Source organism: Carcharodon carcharias, chromosome 2 (genome assembly GCF_017639515.1).
Source record: "Carcharodon carcharias isolate sCarCar2 chromosome 2, sCarCar2.pri, whole genome shotgun sequence".
Taxonomy (NCBI): domain Eukaryota; kingdom Metazoa; phylum Chordata; class Chondrichthyes; order Lamniformes; family Lamnidae; genus Carcharodon; species Carcharodon carcharias.
The window spans coordinates 56,879,775-56,902,710 of record NC_054468.1 but is presented as its reverse complement, the minus strand read 5'-3'; the positions used below and the strand labels follow the sequence as shown (position 1 = coordinate 56,902,710).

General features: G+C 41.0%; 1 protein-coding gene across 1 annotated transcript in view; it reads right to left on the bottom strand.

The window, feature by feature from the left end:
- Positions 1-3,224: 3,224 nt before the first annotated feature.
- The window catches only part of LOC121287412 (transient receptor potential cation channel subfamily V member 6-like), a 46,582-nt gene continuing 26,870 nt past the window's right edge, over positions 3,225-22,936 (bottom strand). Inside the window, exons 6-16 of the mRNA XM_041205266.1 lie at positions 18,681-18,779; positions 17,138-17,310; positions 16,486-16,632; positions 11,406-11,612; positions 9,072-9,158; positions 8,874-8,950; positions 5,749-5,914; positions 5,062-5,128; positions 4,030-4,298; positions 3,462-3,571; positions 3,225-3,369 (exon numbers count right to left, since the gene is read on the bottom strand). Of these exons, the coding sequence (XP_041061200.1) occupies positions 3,225-3,369; positions 3,462-3,571; positions 4,030-4,298; positions 5,062-5,128; positions 5,749-5,914; positions 8,874-8,950; positions 9,072-9,158; positions 11,406-11,612; positions 16,486-16,632; positions 17,138-17,310; positions 18,681-18,779 (1,547 nt within the window). The remainder of the gene's footprint in view (positions 3,370-3,461; positions 3,572-4,029; positions 4,299-5,061; positions 5,129-5,748; positions 5,915-8,873; positions 8,951-9,071; positions 9,159-11,405; positions 11,613-16,485; positions 16,633-17,137; positions 17,311-18,680; positions 18,780-22,936) is intronic.

Here is a 22,936-nt window from a genome sequence, read left to right as displayed (position 1 = left end):
AGGACAAAGCAGACCAATTGATTGGCATTGGCACCACATCCACAAACATTCACTCCCTCCACCACCAGCACACAATAGCAGCAGTGTGTACCATCTACAAGATGCACGGCAGGGATTCATCAACAGCACCTTCCAAACTCACGCCCACTATCACCTAGAAGGACAAAAGCAGCAGATAGATGGGAACACCACCACCTGGAAGTTCCCCTCAAATCACTCACCCTCCTGACTTGGAAATATATCACTGTTCCTTCACTGTTGCTGGGTCAAAATCCTGGAACTCCCTTCCTAACAGCACTGTGGGTGTACCTAGGCCACATGGACTGTAGCAGTTCAAGGAGGCAGCTCACCACCACTTCTCAAGGACAATTAGGGGTGGGCAATAAATGCTGGCCCAGCCCATGTCCCATGAATGAATTTTGAAAATCTAGGAAAGAGGTGACAGATATAGAAGACACTGCAACAGATGATAACCATCTGCATGAAGACTCGCTGGACCTGAATTGTGTTTTTCCAGAAAGAAAGCGATGAGGAAGAAGCCATTGCAGCACTGAGTGATCGGTTGGAGGTCCTGTAGGTTGGTCTGTCTTTCCAACCGATAGACGCACCATACAAAGTTTCTGATGCCTTTTCTGAGAAGTGAACTGTGTTTCCGGTGGTTGAGCAGCATTCAGACTTTTATTCCACTGAACTTATCAATACAATGCCTAGTCTATCGCTGCTTGTCCATGAAGAGGCTTCCAGAGGGTATGATTTGCTTGATTCCCTGTTAGAGTCCATAGAGGATCAGATTGCCAAAGAGATAGCAGCATTTATTTCCAGGGGTAAAAGTCAATTGAAGCCCATACTTCAGTCCCAGCTGAAAATCTTCTACTCCTAGAGCTCTAAGTCCTGTACAGCAAACAAGTCTATGAGTTATTCATCTACAGGCAACTTGTCTTAATTTTGTCATTGAAATTTGTCCCATTGCAGATGATAGTGCTGCCTTGTCTCCATATCCTCAGCAATTCTTCCCATTGCCCATGGTGGAGCAGCGTCACACAGAGGGAAGTGTGTCTCTCTTACCACTGTCTACAGAAAGTAGATGATCCTTCCGAAATACTTCAGAAAGTAATTTATTCTTTTCCTGAAAGGCTTACTGGAATTCTGTCATTTTCTCTTTAGTCGTTCAGGTTCATCAGAATCTCAGATCTTCAATGCCTTTTCCATCTTCGATGCAGCAGTGAATGATACAGCTATGAGAGTCTTCATTGGAGTTGACGATCATTTGTCTTCAAAAAGTCTTTCCCTGTGTGCTCCGAGGGAGCAACACGTTCCTCAGAGAGTCCTAATTTTATCTCTTCTAGTCGCAGAGTGTCCAAAGGTTGATGCCCTTCAGTCTTCTCTCTTGGATCAGCCTTTCATTGAAAAAACTCATTATACTTGCAGTTCAGTAGTCCTGAAATCTATACTCTGCTCACCAACAATGCTGCAAAATCCCATTCTGCTGATGATGATGTCCTCCCAGGTAAAGAAGAAAGCCCTCATGTCTCCAAGACGTTTTCCCCAAAGGCCAAGAACACTGTGGGAGACTCAATCCCTCAAGGCTATGAATTGGGGAGGGGGGAAAAGCAGGAGTTGGAGTTTGGTAGGATCTATAGTTGTAAACCTGTAGTTTGTACAGAGAGAATGATAGAAATTCAATGTAAATAGTTAAAGATATAGTGTCAAAAGGTTGTTAAAAAGTAGATAGCATACTTGGGGAGCTGTGGTGTATGGGTTAACAGAATGGATATTCTAATGAATGATTAAGATGATGATCTATCACTGACATCAGTCAGTTATGTGTTAGACTCTCAAGAGAAAGAGAGGTTGAAGCACACCATGCTCAGGATCAAACTCTGAAGAAGGGTCATACAGACTTGAAACGTTAGCTCTGTTTCTCTCTCCACAGATACTGTCAGACTTGCAGAGTTTTTCCAGCACTTTCTGTTTTTGTTTCAGATTTCCAGCATCTATAGTATTTTACTTTTATGCTCAGGATCAACATGTCTATTCTGTAACCTTTTTAGATGTAATAGTGATAAACAAGTGTTAAGCAAGTACCAAAGTATGAATACAGTCTGTCTAAGGAAAGATAGGTCCCACATACCAATAACAAAGAACCAAACCAGATCAGAGGGGGCATCCAAAAAATGCACCAGCACTTAAAATTCATAAACGACGTTGCTCAATTGTGTGGTAGGCAGAACGTTTTTCAGTGACTAGTGAGCACACCAGTGGAGGTGAGAAACTTCTGATAATCCAGTCGCCCTTAATCCTGTCCTATTATGGTCAGTGATTCTTGAAGCTTTCCTCTCTTGTTTCTTCTAAAGTCCATGAGTTCTTCCCATTGCTCACAGCTATACTGTGTTGAAATCCAAACATTCTAACTCAATCTTTCATAGAACTTCATTATGTCTTTCACTTTTTCCATCTTCCTATAAATGTCAGACTTTAAATCACTATTTCCTAGTTTAACTCATCTCGTTTGTTCATCTTGACCCAGGTTTCCCAAAAAAAAGAGACTATTTGACATTACATGAAACCCATCTGGTTCGCTAATGTCCTTTAGGGAAGGAAATCTGCCGATCTTACCTAGTCTGTCCTACATATGACTCCAGGCCCACAGCAATGTGGTTGACTCTTAAAAGCTCTCTGAAATGGCCTAGTAAGCCACTCAGTTCTCAAGAGCAATTTAGGGATGTGCAATAAATGCTGGCTTAGCCAGCGATGCCCCCATTCCATGAATGAATTAAAAAAAGGATATTTATCATATATTTCCAAACAGTATCTGTCCTTTTCCGCATAGATTACTGATACCGTATGTTTCATTTGTCCATACGTTCATGCCATTCTCCCTGTGTAAAATGAGTTCATGGCAAAACAAAAGTAAATTGCCACTTCCGGTTTTGTGGTTCAACTGCAACCAGTATTTTAAACCAAAAATCCCAAAATGAAGGGTTGCAGGAAATTGATATCATCAGCAACACAGACCTTCCCCTCTGAGCTAGAAAATTTAAAAACATGACCCCACAAAGGTTATTCATGATTAAGGAGCTACACAATATTTTTAGGAGAAATGATTGGTTTTGATTTCTTTCAACTTCTATATTTATTGGAAATGACTAACACCAAAGATTTAGTGATTTTAATTAAATATAGCTCATTTAAGCAAAAGATGACTGATTCACTATTGTTGTTTCCTACAAAATGGTAGATTCAGAAGAATCTTTCATGTTTATGATTTTTCCAAGATTTCTTCTAACCACATCCCATCTTATATTTTGTGAATATCTCTGTGTGCTCATTCCGGCTCCTCCTTCTGTCTCTGGAAGAATCTCTTCAACCCTAAATTAAAAATGCAGTTTAGGTAAAGGAAATATATTTATGATGCTGTGGTTATGAACAAGAAAAATCTTGGAATGTAATTTTCTAAATACCCAATGTACCACTTGTCATCATCAAAGCCCAGTGACCTCCCTGGAACACCAGAGCGGATCTTCAGAAATGCTGGTATTCGTTGCTCTAGAAGCAGTATGGTTGCTGCAATCTTGAAAGGAAAAATGATTAGTAACAAACATGAAAGAAGTTGGACAAGATACATAAAAGCCTTGATTGTCCACATGATACACACACACATACGCACGCACACACACACACACACAGGAACAGAGATTGGGGAAAAAATCTTCTGATTAATCTTGTTGAAAATACGAGCTACTGTGATTACAAACTAGACATTCTCCTACAAGTTAAAACAATTCTGATTTAATGCTGCAAGTTACTGCAATGATTAATTAGCCTTGAAGTAAATTGATTCATCGTAATATAGAATATAGCTTCAACAGGGTAGTATCAAATGCAAAGGCAGCTTATTCCAAAAAAACAAGTGGCGCTAGGTCTCAGTATGGATTATTTACCTCCCTTTTGATCATACTATCTGCTTGCCATCTCCTTTATTTAATCTGCTGTGACTAAGAAACTATATTAAAAGAAAGCATGATTTACCTGCACTTTCCATAGCTCCTCTGTTTCTGGTGCAATTCTCCAGTATGTATCATCCATCATCGCAATCAGCAGATTTAACAGCAGGAGATATACAAATAGCATATACATGACATAGGCAATATATATATTGTTGGGAGTAAGCTTCTTATAAGGAAGAGGAATATCCATCAATCCCATCATCAGCTCAAATGTGGTACGCAATGTCATTGAAAAATCTCTAAAGTACGGATAATCTGCCAAATCTAAAGTCTGAAACATAAGGTAAAATGCTGCAGGAAAGAAATAAAACACAAAGTCATTTGAGAAAATATAGAGCTTATCAATTAAAGCTTCCACTAACACTGCATTATCCCAAATGTTATTTTATTTATTCTTTGGAATAATTTATCAATTGGCATTAAGATCTATCCAGGATCACATCAACTAAAATTATTAAAATAAATTCAAACTTTTGGCACTTGCATGCTATACATTACATTAGAAACAAGGCTGGGACAAAAAGAATGGTTACTAATCCTCACACCACAAAAAAGGTCAGAAATTGTAAGGATAGTATTTCCGAGCAAATCATAGTTATATTTGTACCTAAAGTCAAAAGTACTGATGTTAGTATTAACAGCAAGTCAAATATATTTTAATATTTTGACAAGATTCTAGAAAACATTCAGTGGGAACACAAAATTAAACACTGGAGTATGTTCCGTTACTGAAACTGAATATATGACCCCTACATAATACTGTGCAGCAACTGTTTCTCTCATCTGACATTCTGGCTGTTATACCAGGACAATGGGCACACAGATTCTGCACATCAAGTCCTGCAACTAAAATTACTTTTAAAAACAATCTTTTAAAAAACCTGAAGATTGATATAGGGAGGAGTGCACACTGTTCTATTCTGAAGTTATTCTTCACCTCCAGCAACAGCTTAACTTATAAAACCAGACCAAGACATTAAGCTTTTCCAAGTTGCTACTCTATTTTAATTAGAAAAGAGTTAAAATTGACTATTTATTCAAAATAATCACGTACCAAAGGTAAATCCAATGATACAGATAAATACCAGACAGCACCAATGCATAAAATCTCCAAATATTAGCTGTAAGAAAATAAAAGTACACAAATGTGATGCTCAGGTACAACTGTACAGTTTTATATTAATTATTTTACTGTGTTTCTCTCAGTATACAAGAAGGCTGATAAAGGACATAAAAATAAAGGGTAAATGTGTAAACTGATGCATTAAATGAATTCAGCAAACCTCCAACAAAATTCATATTTATCTAAACTCATTAACAAATAGTGTGTTAGTTAAATGAATTTACAAAAATTAAAGTGCATCAGTGCAATGTCCAGAATGGAACTCTAATGTTTTACTATATATTCTCAGAAACATATTTGTTGCAAGAATAAATATGTTTGCAAGAATAAATATGTTAATCGTAGTTTTTTGATATTTCCTAGCAGACTGATCTTTGCTCGAATTTGTGCCAATTCAAAAACCCTTCCTCACAACATTTGTGGGCATAATTTTATCATTGGTGATAAAAGAGGCATTGCTCTATCACCAGCTCTTCCCTCATCTGAAGTCGCTGTACCATTTGCATATAAATAATGTTAAGGGCCATTAATCTCACCATTCTTTTGACAGCAAATTCTGGCCCATGATCTAATAGGTCCTGTCAATCTATACTAAATGACATCAGCCTAGTTTCCTACCTTTTGTATTATAATAGAAAATTTCCCAAATGTTTTAAAACCTCTGGCAAAATAGATGGTGTTGCACCACCCGATGATCAAAGCAAAGGAGATTGGAACTGCTTCTCCAGCATCAGCTTGGATTCTCATAATAACTGCCACAGCAATCAAAAGGGAGTAACAGACCCTGGAACAATAGGAAAATGCATCATGATTTCTCAAAAAGTCAAATCTGGATAAGTAATTTAACTATTTTATATCAATGTGCAGTAATTTTAAATAATATACAAATAGTCTTACTGCCTAACTTTCAGTCAATATAACATTTATGCACTACAGTGGGGAGACCTGACCGGATTAAGTGCTGGTCAGTGCCAGGCCTTCCTTGGGATTCAGGTTCCAGGGGGTGGAAATCCCACCACCAAGAGCTGCTGGCCAATTAGAGGCCGGCTGCTCTCCGTTATAAACAGCCCTATTGCGAGTCGTGACTGTTGGTAATTCACCCAGACAGAGGCCTAGGAATGCTGAGGGTCCCAGGCCACAGCTGAGTGAGGATGGGGGTCATGGGAGAGGGGACAGGGAAGTCGGGGGTAAGAGTGGGGATAATTGTTTTCAGCATCCACTCCCCTTGTTCAGTGCCGGATGCCTTGATCGGGCATTAAGTGCCAATTGAAAGAGGGACACCCACCCCCAGAAGGCTGCAGGAAAATTTATTTGCCTGGCAAACTTCTGAAGGCACAGGAAAGCCCTGCCACTCACATGTAATCACTAAGCCACCATTAAGTTCTGGTGGGCTCAGGGTAATTGGTGTCAATTGGCTCAGTAACGAGCCTAATTGACAACCCGCTATGAGCAGGTAAGATCCTCCCATGGGTCTGTTCCCGTCTCCAACTTAACTGCGGTAGGTTTTCCCGCTGCTGGGAGACTGACATGCAGCCTCTCTCACAATTAACTGGGACCAGTCGCCATGTTTTCCACCATGAAGGGCTGAATTAAATCCAGCCCTACACCTCTAAGGTAATTAATCAACAATGAAGCACTTTGAGATTTGTTGTAGCTGTGAAAGGCGCTATATAAATGCAAGATCTTTCTTCTTACTGCATAATAAACTAATATTGTGTGCAATAGGTGACTATCGGATATTCAAATGAAGGTCGCATAGTTATGTATTCATCAACAAAATTATTTTAATCTATCTGCATGTCAGTTTTCATTGTCTTAAAATTAATTAAAGCTAAATGGAGTGGAAGGATTGAGTGACATAGTAGGTTAACACACTATTTACTTGTTTCTGTTGGTCCTGGGTCTTGAGCCACCAACTGTGACAGTTGAATTATAGACAATCACTATTTAGTTTCAATTTGAAATGCGTGCATTGCACAAAATTACAAATAATTTAAAAATAATTGGCATTATATTTTCATACCTTACAATACTGCCTGTCTTTCAAATTACTTCACTGGCTGTAAATTGCTTTGGGATGGTTGTGAACTGGCTATTAAAATATACATTCTTTCTTTGTTCCTTCTGTGATGCTGGAAATATATCTCAAATCAGAGCGGTAAATGTCCATACTAGCGTAAGTAGTGATTGCCCTCTCAAAGTTAGAGTTCAGGGCTTTTGTTGGGACAGAGTAAGGGGAGCATAATTGTTGCTATTGGGGCTGGAAGTATAAACAGATCCAAATTTCCAGCACTGACATCATCACTTTGAGGGATTCAAATAAGTTATGAACCAAAATATTTAAAGGTAAGGGTAAACAGATGCTTACACTTTAGAATTCATAGGAAGCTTTGGGATTAAAATGAGCAACTAGTTTCTTTTTTCCCTTTTTGGCCGGCATAGATATGATGGGCTGAATGGCCTCTTTTTACACTAACTTTCCTATGGTTCTATGGTCCTATCATGAAAGTCAAGGATGAGAAGAGGTTATGTGGCTTGATTCTTCAGCCTTTGAATGTCAAAGCCCCTGAAATCTGTGGGCACACTATGCTGCCTATCTGAATATTCTGAACATTTACTATTCTTTGAACAAAGATGTTCTTAAACTAGATTTACTTTTCACTAGTTTGTACTCATGGCCTCTGAGCTTACTATCCTACCTTATTTAAATAGCAATCTACATTGAACTTGCCAATTAATATATAGTTTATTGTATGTATAACTCTGGAAACTTCCATTCATAACCTTTTTTGAGCTATGGAGATTGATCTTTTTTATCCTTTCCTCATAGCTCAACCTACTACACTTAGAATCATTCTTATCACTTATCTCTGCACCATTTCCAAACCATTCACAGCACAGCAGCCTGAACTCCAGACAGCTCAATTTGAACTGACCAGTGCATTGTTTAGCCACAGCATAGCACCAGAAGAATTATATTTCAATGTGCTGATTACATATTCCAGCACTTTATTAGCTGTTTTAATTGACAACTACCCTGCACCCGCCTGCTGTTGTCTAGATTTGGCAATGGTGAATCCTTTATTACTCTCTCAACAGAGATCTAAATTGCGGGCTTTGGCATACTTTACTCAATAGATCACCCCAACCCTGAAAACACTCTTACTTTCTGGCTGAGAAATTGGCTGACAACATGTCTGATGGTAAAGAGCTGAGGCTCACAGAAAATTAGGCCTTGGGTCTCAACTACATAAGCTGCAGACACCAATCGTGCATCCTGTTGCAGCTAGCTGATTGGGGCTTTTCCAAAATCACTTCACTCCAACAGTGATCCAGCTTACAGCAAGGGGGGGAGAGAAGGCAAATGGGAAGAGCTATCGACAGCCCATAGACTTCTTGTGGAGCTACCAGTTGAAGCACATCTGCTCCTCCTGATACCAAATTAAGTTAAGTTTCAAAATGAAAACTTCATCGGTTGTTCAATCAATTCTCTTTAAGGATTACTGGTTACGCAGAAGTAGACCTGGAACAACTGAGCAGAGCCTAGATCTTGCCAAATTCCATATTGATGACTTAAAATAGGCATTAAGCCCCTGATTTGCATACTTGAGGTGTTAACACCTGTTCTAGGCATGCAGCTTGGGTAGTGGGAAGCCAGAACATCAGCAGTTCTTAATTTTTTGGCATACAGTCTAATAGTTTCCCACAAACAAGAAGGGTGAAAAAAATGATTATATTCTTACAGTAGTAATGGAAAAGGTCCTCCAATTGACGTATTCCCAAAGTAATTTTTTGGACCAATCTTGTATAAATACAGGACCTGAAACAAAGGTAATATTTACATTATGGCATACACATTTTTGTAGCTAGTACTGGAGGGAATGGGCAAGTTCCTACTTTAGGTTTAAAATAAAGAATTCAGTAACTGCTTCTCAGCTTACCTCACTGATGAGTATTACCAGTGCTCCAACGATAGTTATTAGCTCACCCAGGAGTCTCAAGTAGTCTTCCTTTGTTTGATAGGATTCCTAAAATGTTTACTTTGTTAATTAAATCATTATGGTTCATTCAAATAATTTTCTAGCATGAAAAGCAAGCATAAAAGAACAGGTGCTGAACATGAATTGTACTGAGTACAATGTGAATTTAGGGGTCACAGACAGACAAGCACTGTAAGAACTCTGAGTAGCAATGCCCATTAGGAATGCTAACTCAGTTATGTGCCATAAATTGATACTTATTAAGAGTATGTATAAGTCATTTTGAGATACAGTCAATTTAGCTGGCAAAATCTTTAATTACCTGTTTCATGTTTATGTAACACTGTTTAACTTGTCCCGGAGAAAGCTGAGCACAGCAAGAGGTCATTTGGCCCTTCTTGCCCTTACAGCATTAGGTCTGTCCCCTCCCATTTCCTGCTTTCATCCCATGACCTCTTTAAGTAATCATGCAAACATTTGAATGCAGTAATTGACTTAACATCAATAATTACTTGTGAGGGAGATTATATCCCTCTTATAATGAGGGTCCTGAAATTGCAAATATTATTTGAAAGGTGGCCTAACCAGAGTCTCATTGCTTAATATAAAGTTCAAAATTCAATTTTCCTTCATAGATTTTAATCTTTTCATTCAAATTTAAGGATTTATATGTTTGCATGCTATGAATGCATGCATGAATCACAAAAGGTTAGTATGCAGGTAATTAAGAAAGCAAATAGAATGTTGTCATTTAGTGTGAGGGGAATTGATTACAAAAGTAAGGAGGTTATGTTTCAGTTATACAGGGCATTGGCGAGACCACATCTGGAGTATTGCGTACAGTTCTGGTCTCCTTATTTAAAGAAATATGTAAATACATTAGGAGTTCAGAGTTCAGAGAAGGTTTACCAGACTAATACCTGGAATGGGTGGGTTACGTTATGAGGAAAAGGCTGGACAGGTTAAGCTTGTATCCACTGGAATTTAGAAGAGTAAGAGACGACTCAATTGAAACATTAAGATCCTGAGGGGTCTTGACAGGGTGGATGCGGAGAGGATGTTTCCTCTTGGAGAATCTAGAACTAGGAGTCACTATTTAAAAATAAGGGGTCACTCATTTAAGACAAAGACAAGGAGAATTTTTTTCTTTTAGAGGGTTGTGAGTCTTTGGAACTCTCTTCCTCAAAAAGTGATGGAAGTAAAGTCTTTGAATATTTTTAAGGCAGGGCTAGATAGATTCTTGCTTAACAAGGGGGTTAAAGGTTATCTGGGGTAGGCAGGAATGTGGGGTTGGGGTAACATTCAGATCAGCCATGATCTTATTGAATGATGGAGCAGGATCGAGGGGCCTCCTCCTGCTCCTAATTCATATGTTCACATGTTAGATATCTTCGTCTCCTCCACTACATTGAAAAATTTAAGGTATATTTCCATTCTGCTTTAAGCTGCATCTGCCTCTTGTCAGCCATTTCTCCTAGCCTATTTATGTTTGTGGATGCTTATATTAGTTCTGGCAGTTTGCCATTATCAGTAGATAATGATATTCATCTCTTTACATTTATGTCCAAATAATCTATACATTGTGCAATATTTGATTTGTACTGATCCATACAATGTGAAAGCAGAATAACCAAATAGGAAGGTTAAAAAAAGAGGTTTGACAAATGAAAAAGAATAGATACTTAGCCAGTGAAAAAGAAAACTAGTTGATGAACTTAACTGTCATAATATTTACAATAAATCTCTCATGCACATGTAAGCTTTTACATTCACCTTTTTTATTTTTAAATTACAAGGGTGATCAGTTAGTCTGAATTTGGGTCATATCTATTTATTGGCACCAGCACCCTATCATCAATTCATAATGAAATGCTTCTAACAACTGTGACACAGTATCTTATGAAACATTGTAAATGCATCATAGCTGTGATTATTGAACACTGTATTCCAGCAATCTACTTTTCTAATTAACTGCTTCTGTCTACAACTCCTAACATCTATCATCAAGTCCGATTGATCTACTTGGAATTAAAATCTTTATGAGATAATGCTCCTTATCCTTTCTTGTAAAATACATTAGGGATTAAGCAAAATGTGAACCTTTCTAGCTGGGACAGGGTGTCTGATTTGAACTCTTCAACAGTTTGTCAGGCAATTTAGTATCCATTTAAGTCTTCATTATAGGGTAACAGTGGATTGTTACACTATTTCATAAGGAAGTCACCAATTCACAAACTTTAAAATATTTTCATGACAAATATGATATTCAACATTTTAGTGCTGTATGATACTTACTGCTAGAGTCTTTTGTGTTTTAACAATGTAGTCACCAAATTGGCCAGGTGGAACTGGTTTCAAGGGCCGGTACAAGCTTGAGATGGTGAATATTGTGATGTACATACTATAGGAAAACATCCACATTAGAAAATACTTGTATGCAAATGAAATCCACTTCTGATGCAATAATTCCTTCACTGGTTTAGCATCAATGAGTTTATGAACCTACAAAGAAAACAACTTAATTCCTATCTCATCATTTCTAAAGAGAATACAAAATCTTTAAATTTTAGAAGGCAAGAAGGGCCTATCGTGATCAGCCATAAAAAATGGTTTATGTTACATAAGGGAGACTGACCAGGATAGTCACCTGTACTGCCTTTGCTTATCGATTGTTCAGTCAGATTCACTTGCAGATTAAATCATATACCACAACTGACAGTGCAGACCATGGGGAAAAAGTAGAGACTGTATGCTCCATCAATTTATTGTCACTAATTCCGATGAGAAATATCTTCTTTTCATTGGAAAAGTAATTTTAGGTCTCTGCTCACCTCAACATGGAAGTTGAAGTGTTCAAATATTGCAAAATATAGGTAGTACCCAAAGACTACAATAATGACAAACGTTCTTAGCTTTCCTGTCAGAATAATCATTTAACATCTAGATTGGTGAACAAAAGCAATTAAATGATTGATATATAATCAACATGAGTGAAAGTTTAATTTTTTTTTCAGCTGTTATTACATGTCTTGGACTATGTACTGCATTTATTATGTACTTTTCTTTCAAGATAAATATTGAAAGAAAATAGTCATTTGATGATCACTATTGGGTCGTGTTAAGCACCTCTTACCTCATTCTAGAGGTGATATTATTTTACCATCTTAGAAATTCTCAGAACAATAAGTTAAGAACTAACAGCAATAAAACATTTCCGAAATGTTACATTTCATTATGTATCAGGAAATTAATTTAAATTTCTAGGCTAAGCAATTTGAAAGGGCTCAAAAATGAGCAGGAATTCTATTATGTGATTAATCTGTGCCCGATGCTTCCAATCCAGGCAGCATGCAAACTTTGTGCTGTCTGCCCATTAACATGATTGCAGTGTATAACCAATGCTAAGTGTACTGTTAACCGGCTCATCTGAACAGAGATGCAAAGTTGTGAGAGGCTAGCACGAGTTCAAGCTAGCAGCATTACTTAAGCCAGCCTGCATTGCTTAAAGGGGAGGTGCTTTTTGACTAGGGTAGGTGTTGAAGTCATTTTAAAAACAGAGATTTTAAGAGTGGCACAATGGCAGAAAGCAGGCTCCAAAGTTCTCTGACATGGCACTAAAAGCCTTGGTGCAGGAGGTGGATAGGAGGAAAGAGGTCCTCCACACACACAGGATGCCAGGATACCCTCCAGACAGACACTGCAAAGTCAGTGGAGCAAAACACCAGAGTGGTCAATGCCAACAGTTTAGCTTTGAGGACTTGGATGAAGTAATCCAGGAAGTTTAATAACCTCACACAAGGGGTAAACGGCAGTGAATACATATTCAAATGCTACATTGCACCAACTGTGCCACTACATTCACACACTTCTCAATAAACCAACTTCCTTTCACTCACCTATTAACAATTTCTATCAATCAAGACTCATACCTCACACTTATAGCTTTGTCTCACTCTCACATACTTAGCACTGCTGCAAGCCTCACACCGTTATCTCACAGCAGACACATACTGCCAGCTATTCAACCATGCTACATCATCCAAACATATTGCACCATATTCAATGACACAGTTCCCTCTCTCTGGCAAGACAAGGTGCACACAACAACAGACAGCAACAGCAGTGGCAGGTAGCAGTTGCATATGCTTACCATCACTGGAGAATCGAATGTGATGGAATGCTCATAGCGATCCCCCACCTCTCCTAATCCCACAATCTCTTCCAATTTACAAGCTGCACATGCATCACTTTGTTTCTCCCTTCCCCTCATCACAATCCCACTCTCATGCTTTTATCTTTCCAGATACCCAAGAACAACCAGCTGGCCAGGCAGTGATGCAGAAGCAAGATGTGGAAGAGGAAGAAGAGACTGATGAAAAGATAACACCTTCACTCCATCTCATGCTTACAATCAACAGCTCAAATACTGACACTGTGCATTCTTGAGAGACTAAGGTAGAGACATCATCTGCATGAGTGGCTTGCAGCCAGGGCAGGGAACAAGGGAAACGCAGATGCCAGCAGGTGGGATCTTTCATGAGTTCAGCTCTAGAGAACTCAAATGAGAGCTTCACTGGGGCAGGATACAGAAAAAGGGTAATGGGCATGCACACAGAAATGCTTGGTGCATTGTCAGGCCTGCCAGAAAACCTATGTTCACTGTCAAGGAGCATGAAGTCTAATACTAACCTTGTACAAGGTTTTCACAGACCTTGGAGCATATCGTTTCCATCATGGAATTGGTGACCAACTTCATCACCAAACTTTGGATCCAACCATGACGCAGCATCTAATGGTTAATGTCTCAGCTTCCATTGCAGAACAAGTAGAAACCACCTAATGTCTGAATATTACAGCCTAAAATCAGACAAAGTCGTGCATGCTCAGCTTACTGCCATGAACAGTTAGACTGCTCCCACCATTGCTGCAGAGATTAATGTTCAAAGGGACTTGCAGAGCAGTCCATCGATCTGCCATCCAACATAGTGCTGGGATTGCTGAGTCGCCACCCTGACGGAATGATAGTGGTCCAATGGAGAAAGAACCTGCTGCCCACTCCCATCACTGCCATCCTGCCAGTGCTGTTTCCTGTCAGCCAGCCCGGGCTGCTGCCAACATTGCTGAGGCCATGCAATCCAAAGTCAGGCTTTCCAGGGCCAGAGTTGCTCGAGGATGCCCTGCAAGGTCATCAGCCATCTGCCCCACTGAAAGTCAGCAGCCTTCCACCAGTCAGCACTGGGGTACAGCGCTGGGGTACAGCACTGGGGTAGCACAGTGTAACTCTCTTATTTGTAAAACAATTAAACTAAGTTAACAAAATCAGGGGCAAAGTAAAACGCAGCCCCTTAAAGGGAAACTGCAAAAACAAAAGACAAAACAGGAGCACTAAACAAGGCAAAAGCACACAGAAGACAGGCACTGAGGATATGCACAAGGGTGAATGGTTGGCTTTTGAATAGAATATTGGATGGTTTGACTGATAAAGTTGGCTTGAAATGTTTGTTTTGTGGTGCCTTTTATTTCAGCATTGTGGCAAAGAGGACACAGTGATGGTCAGTAGGAAGGGATGGTGTGGGACTGTTGTTGAACGGGGAATTTGGGTTGCGTTCACTGATGGTGCAGTCAGATGAGACAGCCATAAGCAGCCCAGCTGAAAGGAGGCCGTTTTGGTTGCCTTTTCCCTTCCTCCTCATCTGCTTGTTGTAAAACTGGTGGCAAGAGCTGTGCCCTCATGATGCTGAGGTTGTGCAAGATGTAGCAGGACACCAAATAGTGACACATGTTCTGGTGAGTACTGCAGGGCTTCCCCAGAGTGGTCCAGGCAGCAGAAGTGGTTTAAGTACCATAATGGTCAGCTCAGTGACATTTTGTGTGGATTCTTAGCTGTGGTTATTTACATGCTGCCCATGTATGCATGGATTGTTCACTGGAGTCATGAGCTAGCTGGCTAGTAGCCACCCACTGGTTTCTCATGGTGGCTCGATGCTGATGGTACAGTGGACTGCTGCAGCATAATGGCATCATTATTGTTGCCAGGACACTTGGCATTGAACTGCGCAATACGCTGAGTCTGAAAACACACCAGCTGGACATTGAGTTGTCTTTGTGGTTGTGATGCGTCCCTGAATTTACATGTGGCATTTGCAAAGCAACAGGTATGCAGTCAATTACACCCTGCAACATGGGAAAGCCTGCTATCCTGGTGAAGCCATGTGTTTGCTCTGCCTGCTTCTCTAGAATGCAACGTATTTGCACTGTCTTTACAGAAAGAGCTTAAGTGACCTGTCTTATACAACAGTGTTTATCAAACTCCATGATGTTGGAGATGTCGTCTGCTCCAGCCTGGAAGGGGCCCGACACAAAGAAGTTCATGGTCATTCACCTTTACAGCCACTGGCGGTGTGGTCTTCACCTTCTCTGAGGCTGCAGGTCTGCCTGTAACAGGTGGCAGGTTTCAGTCAGCAGCTTTCTGGTAAAACAGAGACATTGCAAATATTGCTCCTCATTGAGGTAGGAGAAATGCTTCTTGAAGTTCTCAGTTGGATATTGCCTCCTGCTAAAAGCCCACGTCCTCTCTACCTTCTCCCTCGTCAAGCAGCTTCTCTCCCCAGCAGGCCATGGGGGATAGAGATAACCATGTCAATGACAAGGCACAAGTGGTCTAAGCAAAACCTTTGAAATGAGAACCAAGACTTACACCATGTGCCAAACCACTTCCGGTAGGCTTCACCAACTTTAGGTAACAGTACTAACCTCCAAGCACTTCTACTAACTCAACAACAGCTAGAAGTCAATCTGCAACCAACCCAAAAGCAGTTTATGATCCCTTTAAATAGTGCTGGTAGTGGTGTTGTTCGGTTCTTCCTGCTGTTGATTGCACGTTCAGATAGGCAAGGTTAAGATAGGGTATTAGCTGGAGTGCCGAGGTTGAAAATTGCACCTCTACAGTCAAATCAGCATTACACACTGACTGGGGTCCCGATCTGCCATATCTCTAAGCATGCTCCCAGCACTCCATTAATGTTCTACCCAATGCCATCCGGCATGGACCAATAGGAAGTGTGTACGTGCAGCTTGGATGCCATTTTGGATCTGAAATGGCACCCATAGCACCAAAAATAGGGACACTATGCAAACAATTTTTGCAGCATCAGTTCTGTGATGGGAATTGAAGATATTTTTAGGAAATCAACCAAAGTTAAAGTTCACTGCCTGAGCTGCTGAATACAGAGTTGGTGTGGGGAGCCATTACCACTAATGCCACAATCTCTACTGAAGTCCATACACATTAAGAATGTACATACTTGTTTATGCAAATGCATGGTATAATTGAGAATGACAACAGAGAAAAGACAGGTTCATTCCTTATGGTTACCTCTCTATTCCTGCTTGTTGTTATGATGTCCAGAACTGATTTTTGATCACCCCATGTATCAATGTTGGTGAGATCATAGACACAGTAAGAAATTGTCCCCATTGTCCAGTATATTTTCTTTTGTTTTTGCACCAAAAAGTTGAACATCTACAAAATAAAGTTCAGTTAATGAACTAAAGCAAGTATTAAATTAAATTTAATACTTTTTTACAGGAAGTTTTGAACTGATTTGCCTTCAACTAGAATTAACTAAACAACTTCTTCCAACATTTGTTTTGAAATATGTAGAACTGTGTAGAATAGTAATGGTCAAAAATTGGAAAGGAGATAAAACAATAGTGAGTATGTCAAAACAGACAATTATTCTGAATGTTGTGGAACTGAATAGTGCTGAATTATGCAGCTACAGATGGACTATGTACTGAAAGGGCTATTTTTCATTGATCAATAGAATCAGGCTCAAAGTAACATATATTTTAAAGAACTTACTGCGGAGTGTGGCTATAAAAGAACTCGCTTTCACAAGTAACTCCATTGTTGAGCTAATGTGTTCTCAAAATGAATGGGCTCCTTAAATAAACAAAGTCTTTCCTCTTATACAGTTTAGCAAACAATAGTTTCATATTCCATTACAAAGTCGTAATTCACTTACCTCCAAATCACCCTCAGCTGCTGCCAGCTTCAATGGAGTGTAGCCATCATTGTTCACAATGTTCTCAAGACTTGGCTGTTGTTTCTCAGACACAAGTGATGTGATGAGATCATACATGGAATACTTCTGTTTCTTTTCCGATTGTGTAACCAACACATGAAGCACTGTATTACCTGTCCAAAAGAATTCTAATTTCTAATCACGCAAAGGTAGTTTGTTCTCTGAAGAGAAATTGAGAAATAAACATTTATTCCTTATGGGTTCCTCTGTATGCAAAACATGTTGGGAAAACTGAATTATATGGGTGTACATTAATGTATCTCTGAGTGAGCTCTTCAATCAAGCTGAAAACCCCAAGTCACCTCAATATAGCTATTTAGATTAATTTGAAAATGGTTAAACCTGACCCAACTATTCCCTTCTGAGATTTTAGTTAGATTCTCCCTCTAGAAATTAAGCCATGTTTCAATGCATTTGCAGGGCAAAATTTTATGGTCCCCTTCAAGTAGGGTTTGCAGGCAGTGGGTTGGGGGAGGGGGGTGGGGTGGCTGTAAAATTCTGTAGGTGAATTTCTCACTGCCTAGCTGCCCAGTCCCGGCATCCTTCATGGACCCCCCTCTTCCAATCAGGGGCATCCCCAAGGTCTACCACCCCAACACCCAGGAATCTCTCTGCCACTGATCTTTGCACCCTCAACCCCTCACCCCCTTTCTCCCATGGACCTCTTGTCCTGGCCCCTTCGAGAGTCTCCAGACTTCCCTTCCATCAGCTTCTGGCTCTTTGATTTCTGGGACTTGCTGCTGTCCCAACAGTGGCCACTGTTCCTGCTGGCACCACGAGAGCTGTCAGCCAGTCAGATGGCCGGCAGCTCCTCAGAATATTAAATGGCTGCAGAGTGGAAGGGAATTCCCTGCCAACTTTTTCGGTGGCGGGTCAGGAGACAATGCCACTCGTTAAGCTTTTAAAATTCATTCATGGGGTGTAGGCGTCATTGGCTAGGCAGGCATTTATTGCCCATCCCTAATTGCCCTTGCTAAGAGTCAACTACATTGCTGTGGATCTGGAATCAGATGTAGGCCAGACCAGGTGAGGACAGCAGATTCCCTTCCCTAAAGGACATTCTGCTCTCAAGTCTAACTTGCCTAGCATGAGGTCTGTACATAGGTTAGCTTCTGGTGCTATGTGATCGGAAGTTGTTGTTCAGTTTTTACTAATTTTCTAGGTATGTTGTGAGTTCTGTACTGCTAAGTTATTATCCCCATAATGACATTTCTGAAGAGGGGCCTTCAATGAATCCAGAAGTAGTTAGAGGTTTATATCCACCAAATGGAATCATTCTCATTTTATTGTGGAAGCATTACAAAGTTTAATTTTTATGAAGTTATAAAGCACTCATAAATGTTTTTAACCTAGCTAAACACTTCAAACCTGCTTATTATTTGCAATGGTAATTCACACCCTTTGTGAGGAAAGAATTGAGTTCCCAATAATAATTGCACATGAAGAAGAAGCTTAAGCACTTGGTGAATGGTGAAATATTTACCTAAGGAATCCTGTGCCTCTAATGGAGCACTGTGCTTGATAAGAGTTCTGACAATCTCTTCATTGCCAATGCATGCTGCAAATGACAACAAATATTCACCTGGAAGTAAGACAAAAATGTGGTCAAAATTCATCATCAATTAAAAAAGACAGCAAAATTGTTTCTGCTGCTGCTGTTAATCTTCTAGATGTAACATAAACATCCCAGCTATAATTCAACAACTCATGCCAAATCAAGAGCATTCTGTGCAGTTCGAGTGAGGCATTTAATGCAGGTTACTAGCGGATCAATGGTAGCTGTTGGGAAGGTACTAATGAAAATCAAAGGAATGTTGCCAAGTTAATAAATAACATGTAAGCTTGCTGCTTCAAATCAGTAAATCTACAATGCTACAGGGATTTGACAGGCCCCAGTTAATCTACAGCATAGTGAGTCTACTCCTAGGTTGTTTGCTTTTTAATGTTACAAGAAAATGTTTGAGACTGTTGTTTTATTGTATATGGTATTAAAAACTCAAAAACATGTCTAGAAAGTTCCCAAGAAGGGAATGGATAGCCAGAGCACTCTTGAACTTTGGTTTTCCACTGGCCTGGATTTAATTCTACACCTGGTGTGAAGCAAAGTAGTGACCTCAGAATTGTTGACTTAGTGGACTAAAAAACAAATCACATTTGTTTTTAAGCATCGGGATCACAAAATTTGATTATCCTGTTCCCGGTCGGGACGACACAGGCAGCAAGTGAATTTCAGGTTGCCTGCTGATCACAATGATTATGGCAGGCATCACAGTGTTGAACATGCTACTGACTGGCTACATGTTCAGCAGGAGGCCCAGGTCCCTGCCTGGTTAGCACGAATTACAGCTAGCCTGCACCCCTCAAAGGGGAGGCACATTCAATCTGCAGCAGCTAGTGGAACTGTCTCCAAAAGTGTTTCAGAGAAAGAATAAGAATTTCAATGGAGCAGCAATCTAGGGAGAGTTCTCCCAGGTTCTTTGATGCAGTGCTGGAGAATGTAGTCCAGGAGATGAAAAGGAAGAGAGATGTGACGTTTCCACAGGGAGCCAGAAAGTCCTCGAAGTATATATTGTGAAGAGAATGGGCAGATAGCTACAGAGATCAATTCAAAGAGTCTAGCCCTGTGGATCTGGCTGTAGTGTCACAAAAGCTCAATGACCTCACACAAATGGTCAAGGTCAGTAAATGCATCTTCAAATGCCATCATCTATCCATGAAATCACCATCCTCACACGCTACTCAATGGACCCACATCACGCATCCAACAATAGTCACTAGCAATCAGGACTCATGCCAAATATTCATATGTTCCACCCCACTCTCATTCACTTAGCACTGCTCTGAGCCCCACAACCACATCTTCCATATACTTCCACCTGTTCAGCTAGGACAGGCACATCACCCAGACACAAAGCAACACACTCACTGACACTCTTACCTCTCACATGCAAGAAAAGGGAGCATATAAACAGAAGGGGCAGCTGAGAACCAGTAGGGGACTGGTTCTCGTGAGCGCCTTGGAAATGATGATGCTGCAATTATTGGGACGCTAGTGACTGAGGTCATTGCAACAGGCGCCACTGAGAAGATCCAGGGTGACATGGTCCATCCACACCTTCCTAAATCCCACTTTACCCTCAACACACAATCTGGCATGAAGTGCAAGCTGCAAATCGTGCACGACAGGGGAGCTCAGTTTCTTGTGTTGCACGGCCTGCAGAATGTGGGAAGTCTTAGATGCTCCTGGCAGTCTGGATGACCACATCTGCAGGAAGTGCCACTGGTTTGACCAGCTTGAGCGCTGGGTTTCGGAGCTTGAGCATCGGCTGGAGGCACAGTAGTGCATCCACAAGGCTGATAAGGAATAATACGTTTTTAGGCGTGTTCACCCTGTAGCTTAAGGAAGTGCAGTCAGAGAGGGAATGGGTGACCACCAGAAGAAGGAAGGCAGGCAGGAAGTCAGGAAAGTCCCAGAGTGCATCTCATTCAAGAACAGTTTTTCTGTGTTGGAAAATAGTGAGAGTGACGGTTCCTCTGAGGAGTACAGCCAGAGCCCAGCTGCACAAGTGGGGAGGAGAATGAGAGAAAGAACAATAGTGGTAGGAGACTCAATGGTGAGGGATACAGACAGGCATTTCTGCAGCCGCAGACGTCTCACCAGGATGGTGTTTTGCCTCCCTGGTGCCAGGGTCAAGGATGTCACTGAATGGCTGCAGGTCATTCTAAAGAGGGAAGGCAAACAGTCAGAGATTGTGGTTCACATTGGTACCAACGACATTGGTAGAAAGAGGGATGAGGTCCTGCAACAAGAATTTAGGGAGCTAGGTAGCAGATTGAAAAGCAGGACTCAAGGTTTGTAATCTCTGGATTATTTACGGTGCCACGTGCTAGTAACTATAGGAATAGACAGATAGAACAGATGAATGTGTGGCTGAAGAGTTGGTGCAGGGGGGTGGGCTTTAGATTCCTAGATCAATGGGTTCGTTTCTGGGGAAGGTGGGACCTGTGCAAGTCCGATGGGTTGCACCTGAGTCAGAACAAGACCAACATCCTTGAGGGGGGTGGCAGGGAGGGTTGCTAGTGCTTTTGGTGGGGGTTTAAACTAATTTGTCAGGGGGATGGGATATGGTGGAGGTATAGTAGGAGGTGATGCACAGACAAGTATAGAAGATAAACCAAGTCAGTCTGGAAGGCAGAGCATATATAGACAAGTTAAGGTACAAGGGCGCATGGCAAGGCTGGATGGCATTTATTTTAATGCAAGGAGCCTTGCGAGTAAAGCAGATGAGTTGAGGGTGTTGATTAACACATGGGGATATATCATTGCTATCATGGAGACAAAGTTGAAGGAGGGGCAGGACTGGCAGCTCAATATTCCAGGGTGTAAGATGGTGCTAGGGGGGGGGCGGGGGGCGGGTCCAGGGGCTGTATAAGAGGTGGTGGTGCAGTATTGATCAAGGAGTCAATTATACTGCAGTAAGAAGGGATGATATCTTAGAAGGTTCCTCCAATGAGGCCATATGCTTTCCTTTATTAGTCAAGGTATTGAATACAAGAGCAGGGAGGTTATGTTGGAGCTGTATAAAACTTTAGTCAGGCCACATCTGGAGTACTGCATTGGTTGCCGCGCCTTAGGTAGGATGTGATTGCACTAGAGAGGGTAGAGGAGATTCTTCAAGAACCATAGAAAAGTTAAAATAGTAACTCTTAAAAAGTATCTGGATCTGCATCTTAAGTGCTGTAAGCTGCAGGGCTATGGGCCAGGTGCAGGAAGGTGGGATTAGAAAGGGCACCTGGGTGTCCTCGGGCAGGCATGGACAAGATAGGCCTAATGGCCTCCTTCTGTGCTGTAACTTTTCTATGGTTCTATGATTCTAAGGCTTTAGAGAGAATGCAGAAAAGATTTACAAGTATGATTCTGGGCATGAGGGATTTTAGTTATGTGGCTGGAATGGAGAAGCTGGGGTTATTCTCCTTAGAGAAAAGAAAGTTAGGAGAAGATTTGATGGAGGTGTTCAAAATCATGAGGGGTCTACAGAGTGATAGAAACTGTTCCCATTGGCAGAAGGATTGAGAACCAAGATTCACCAGGATGTTGCCTGGGCTGGAGTGAGGGTGTGATGGAGACAGATACGATGGTGGCTTTCAAATTGGGAATTGGATAAGCGCCATAAACCGCAGGGCCACAGGGAAGAAATAGGGAAGTGCAACTAGCTGAGTTGCTCCTGCAGAGAGGCAGCATAGACACAATGGATTGAATGGCCTCCTTTTTACTGTAATTATTCTATGGTTCTATAGGTAGAACTGTCTCAGATTTGCACTAAGTACGACGTTTTATCTGCCGGATGCAATGGCGGCTATGCAAGCCATATCATCCAAACCCGCCACATTAATTATGCATTTCCGGGAAAGATGTCGTTTCCATGGTGGGCAGGCTCTTAATCGCCCGCCACACTATCACCTCGCGGCTTCATCATGCCAGGCGCCATATTTAAAGTCTAGCCGCATGCACACATCTCAGTGCTTCCAGCCCAGGACAACTGCAGGGAAGATGTTCACGAAAGGTAAAAAGACAGCAGCCCCCAGGTTTAGTGACATGTCACTGGAATGCTTTTGGATGCCATGGAGGCCAGCTCCTCTCCCCATAGCAGTGCCAGGTTGTAAAGGGTGCAGCAGGTGACAATGATGCTTTGTGGACTATATTGCAGGGCTCCACCAGACCTGTCCAGACATCAGAAC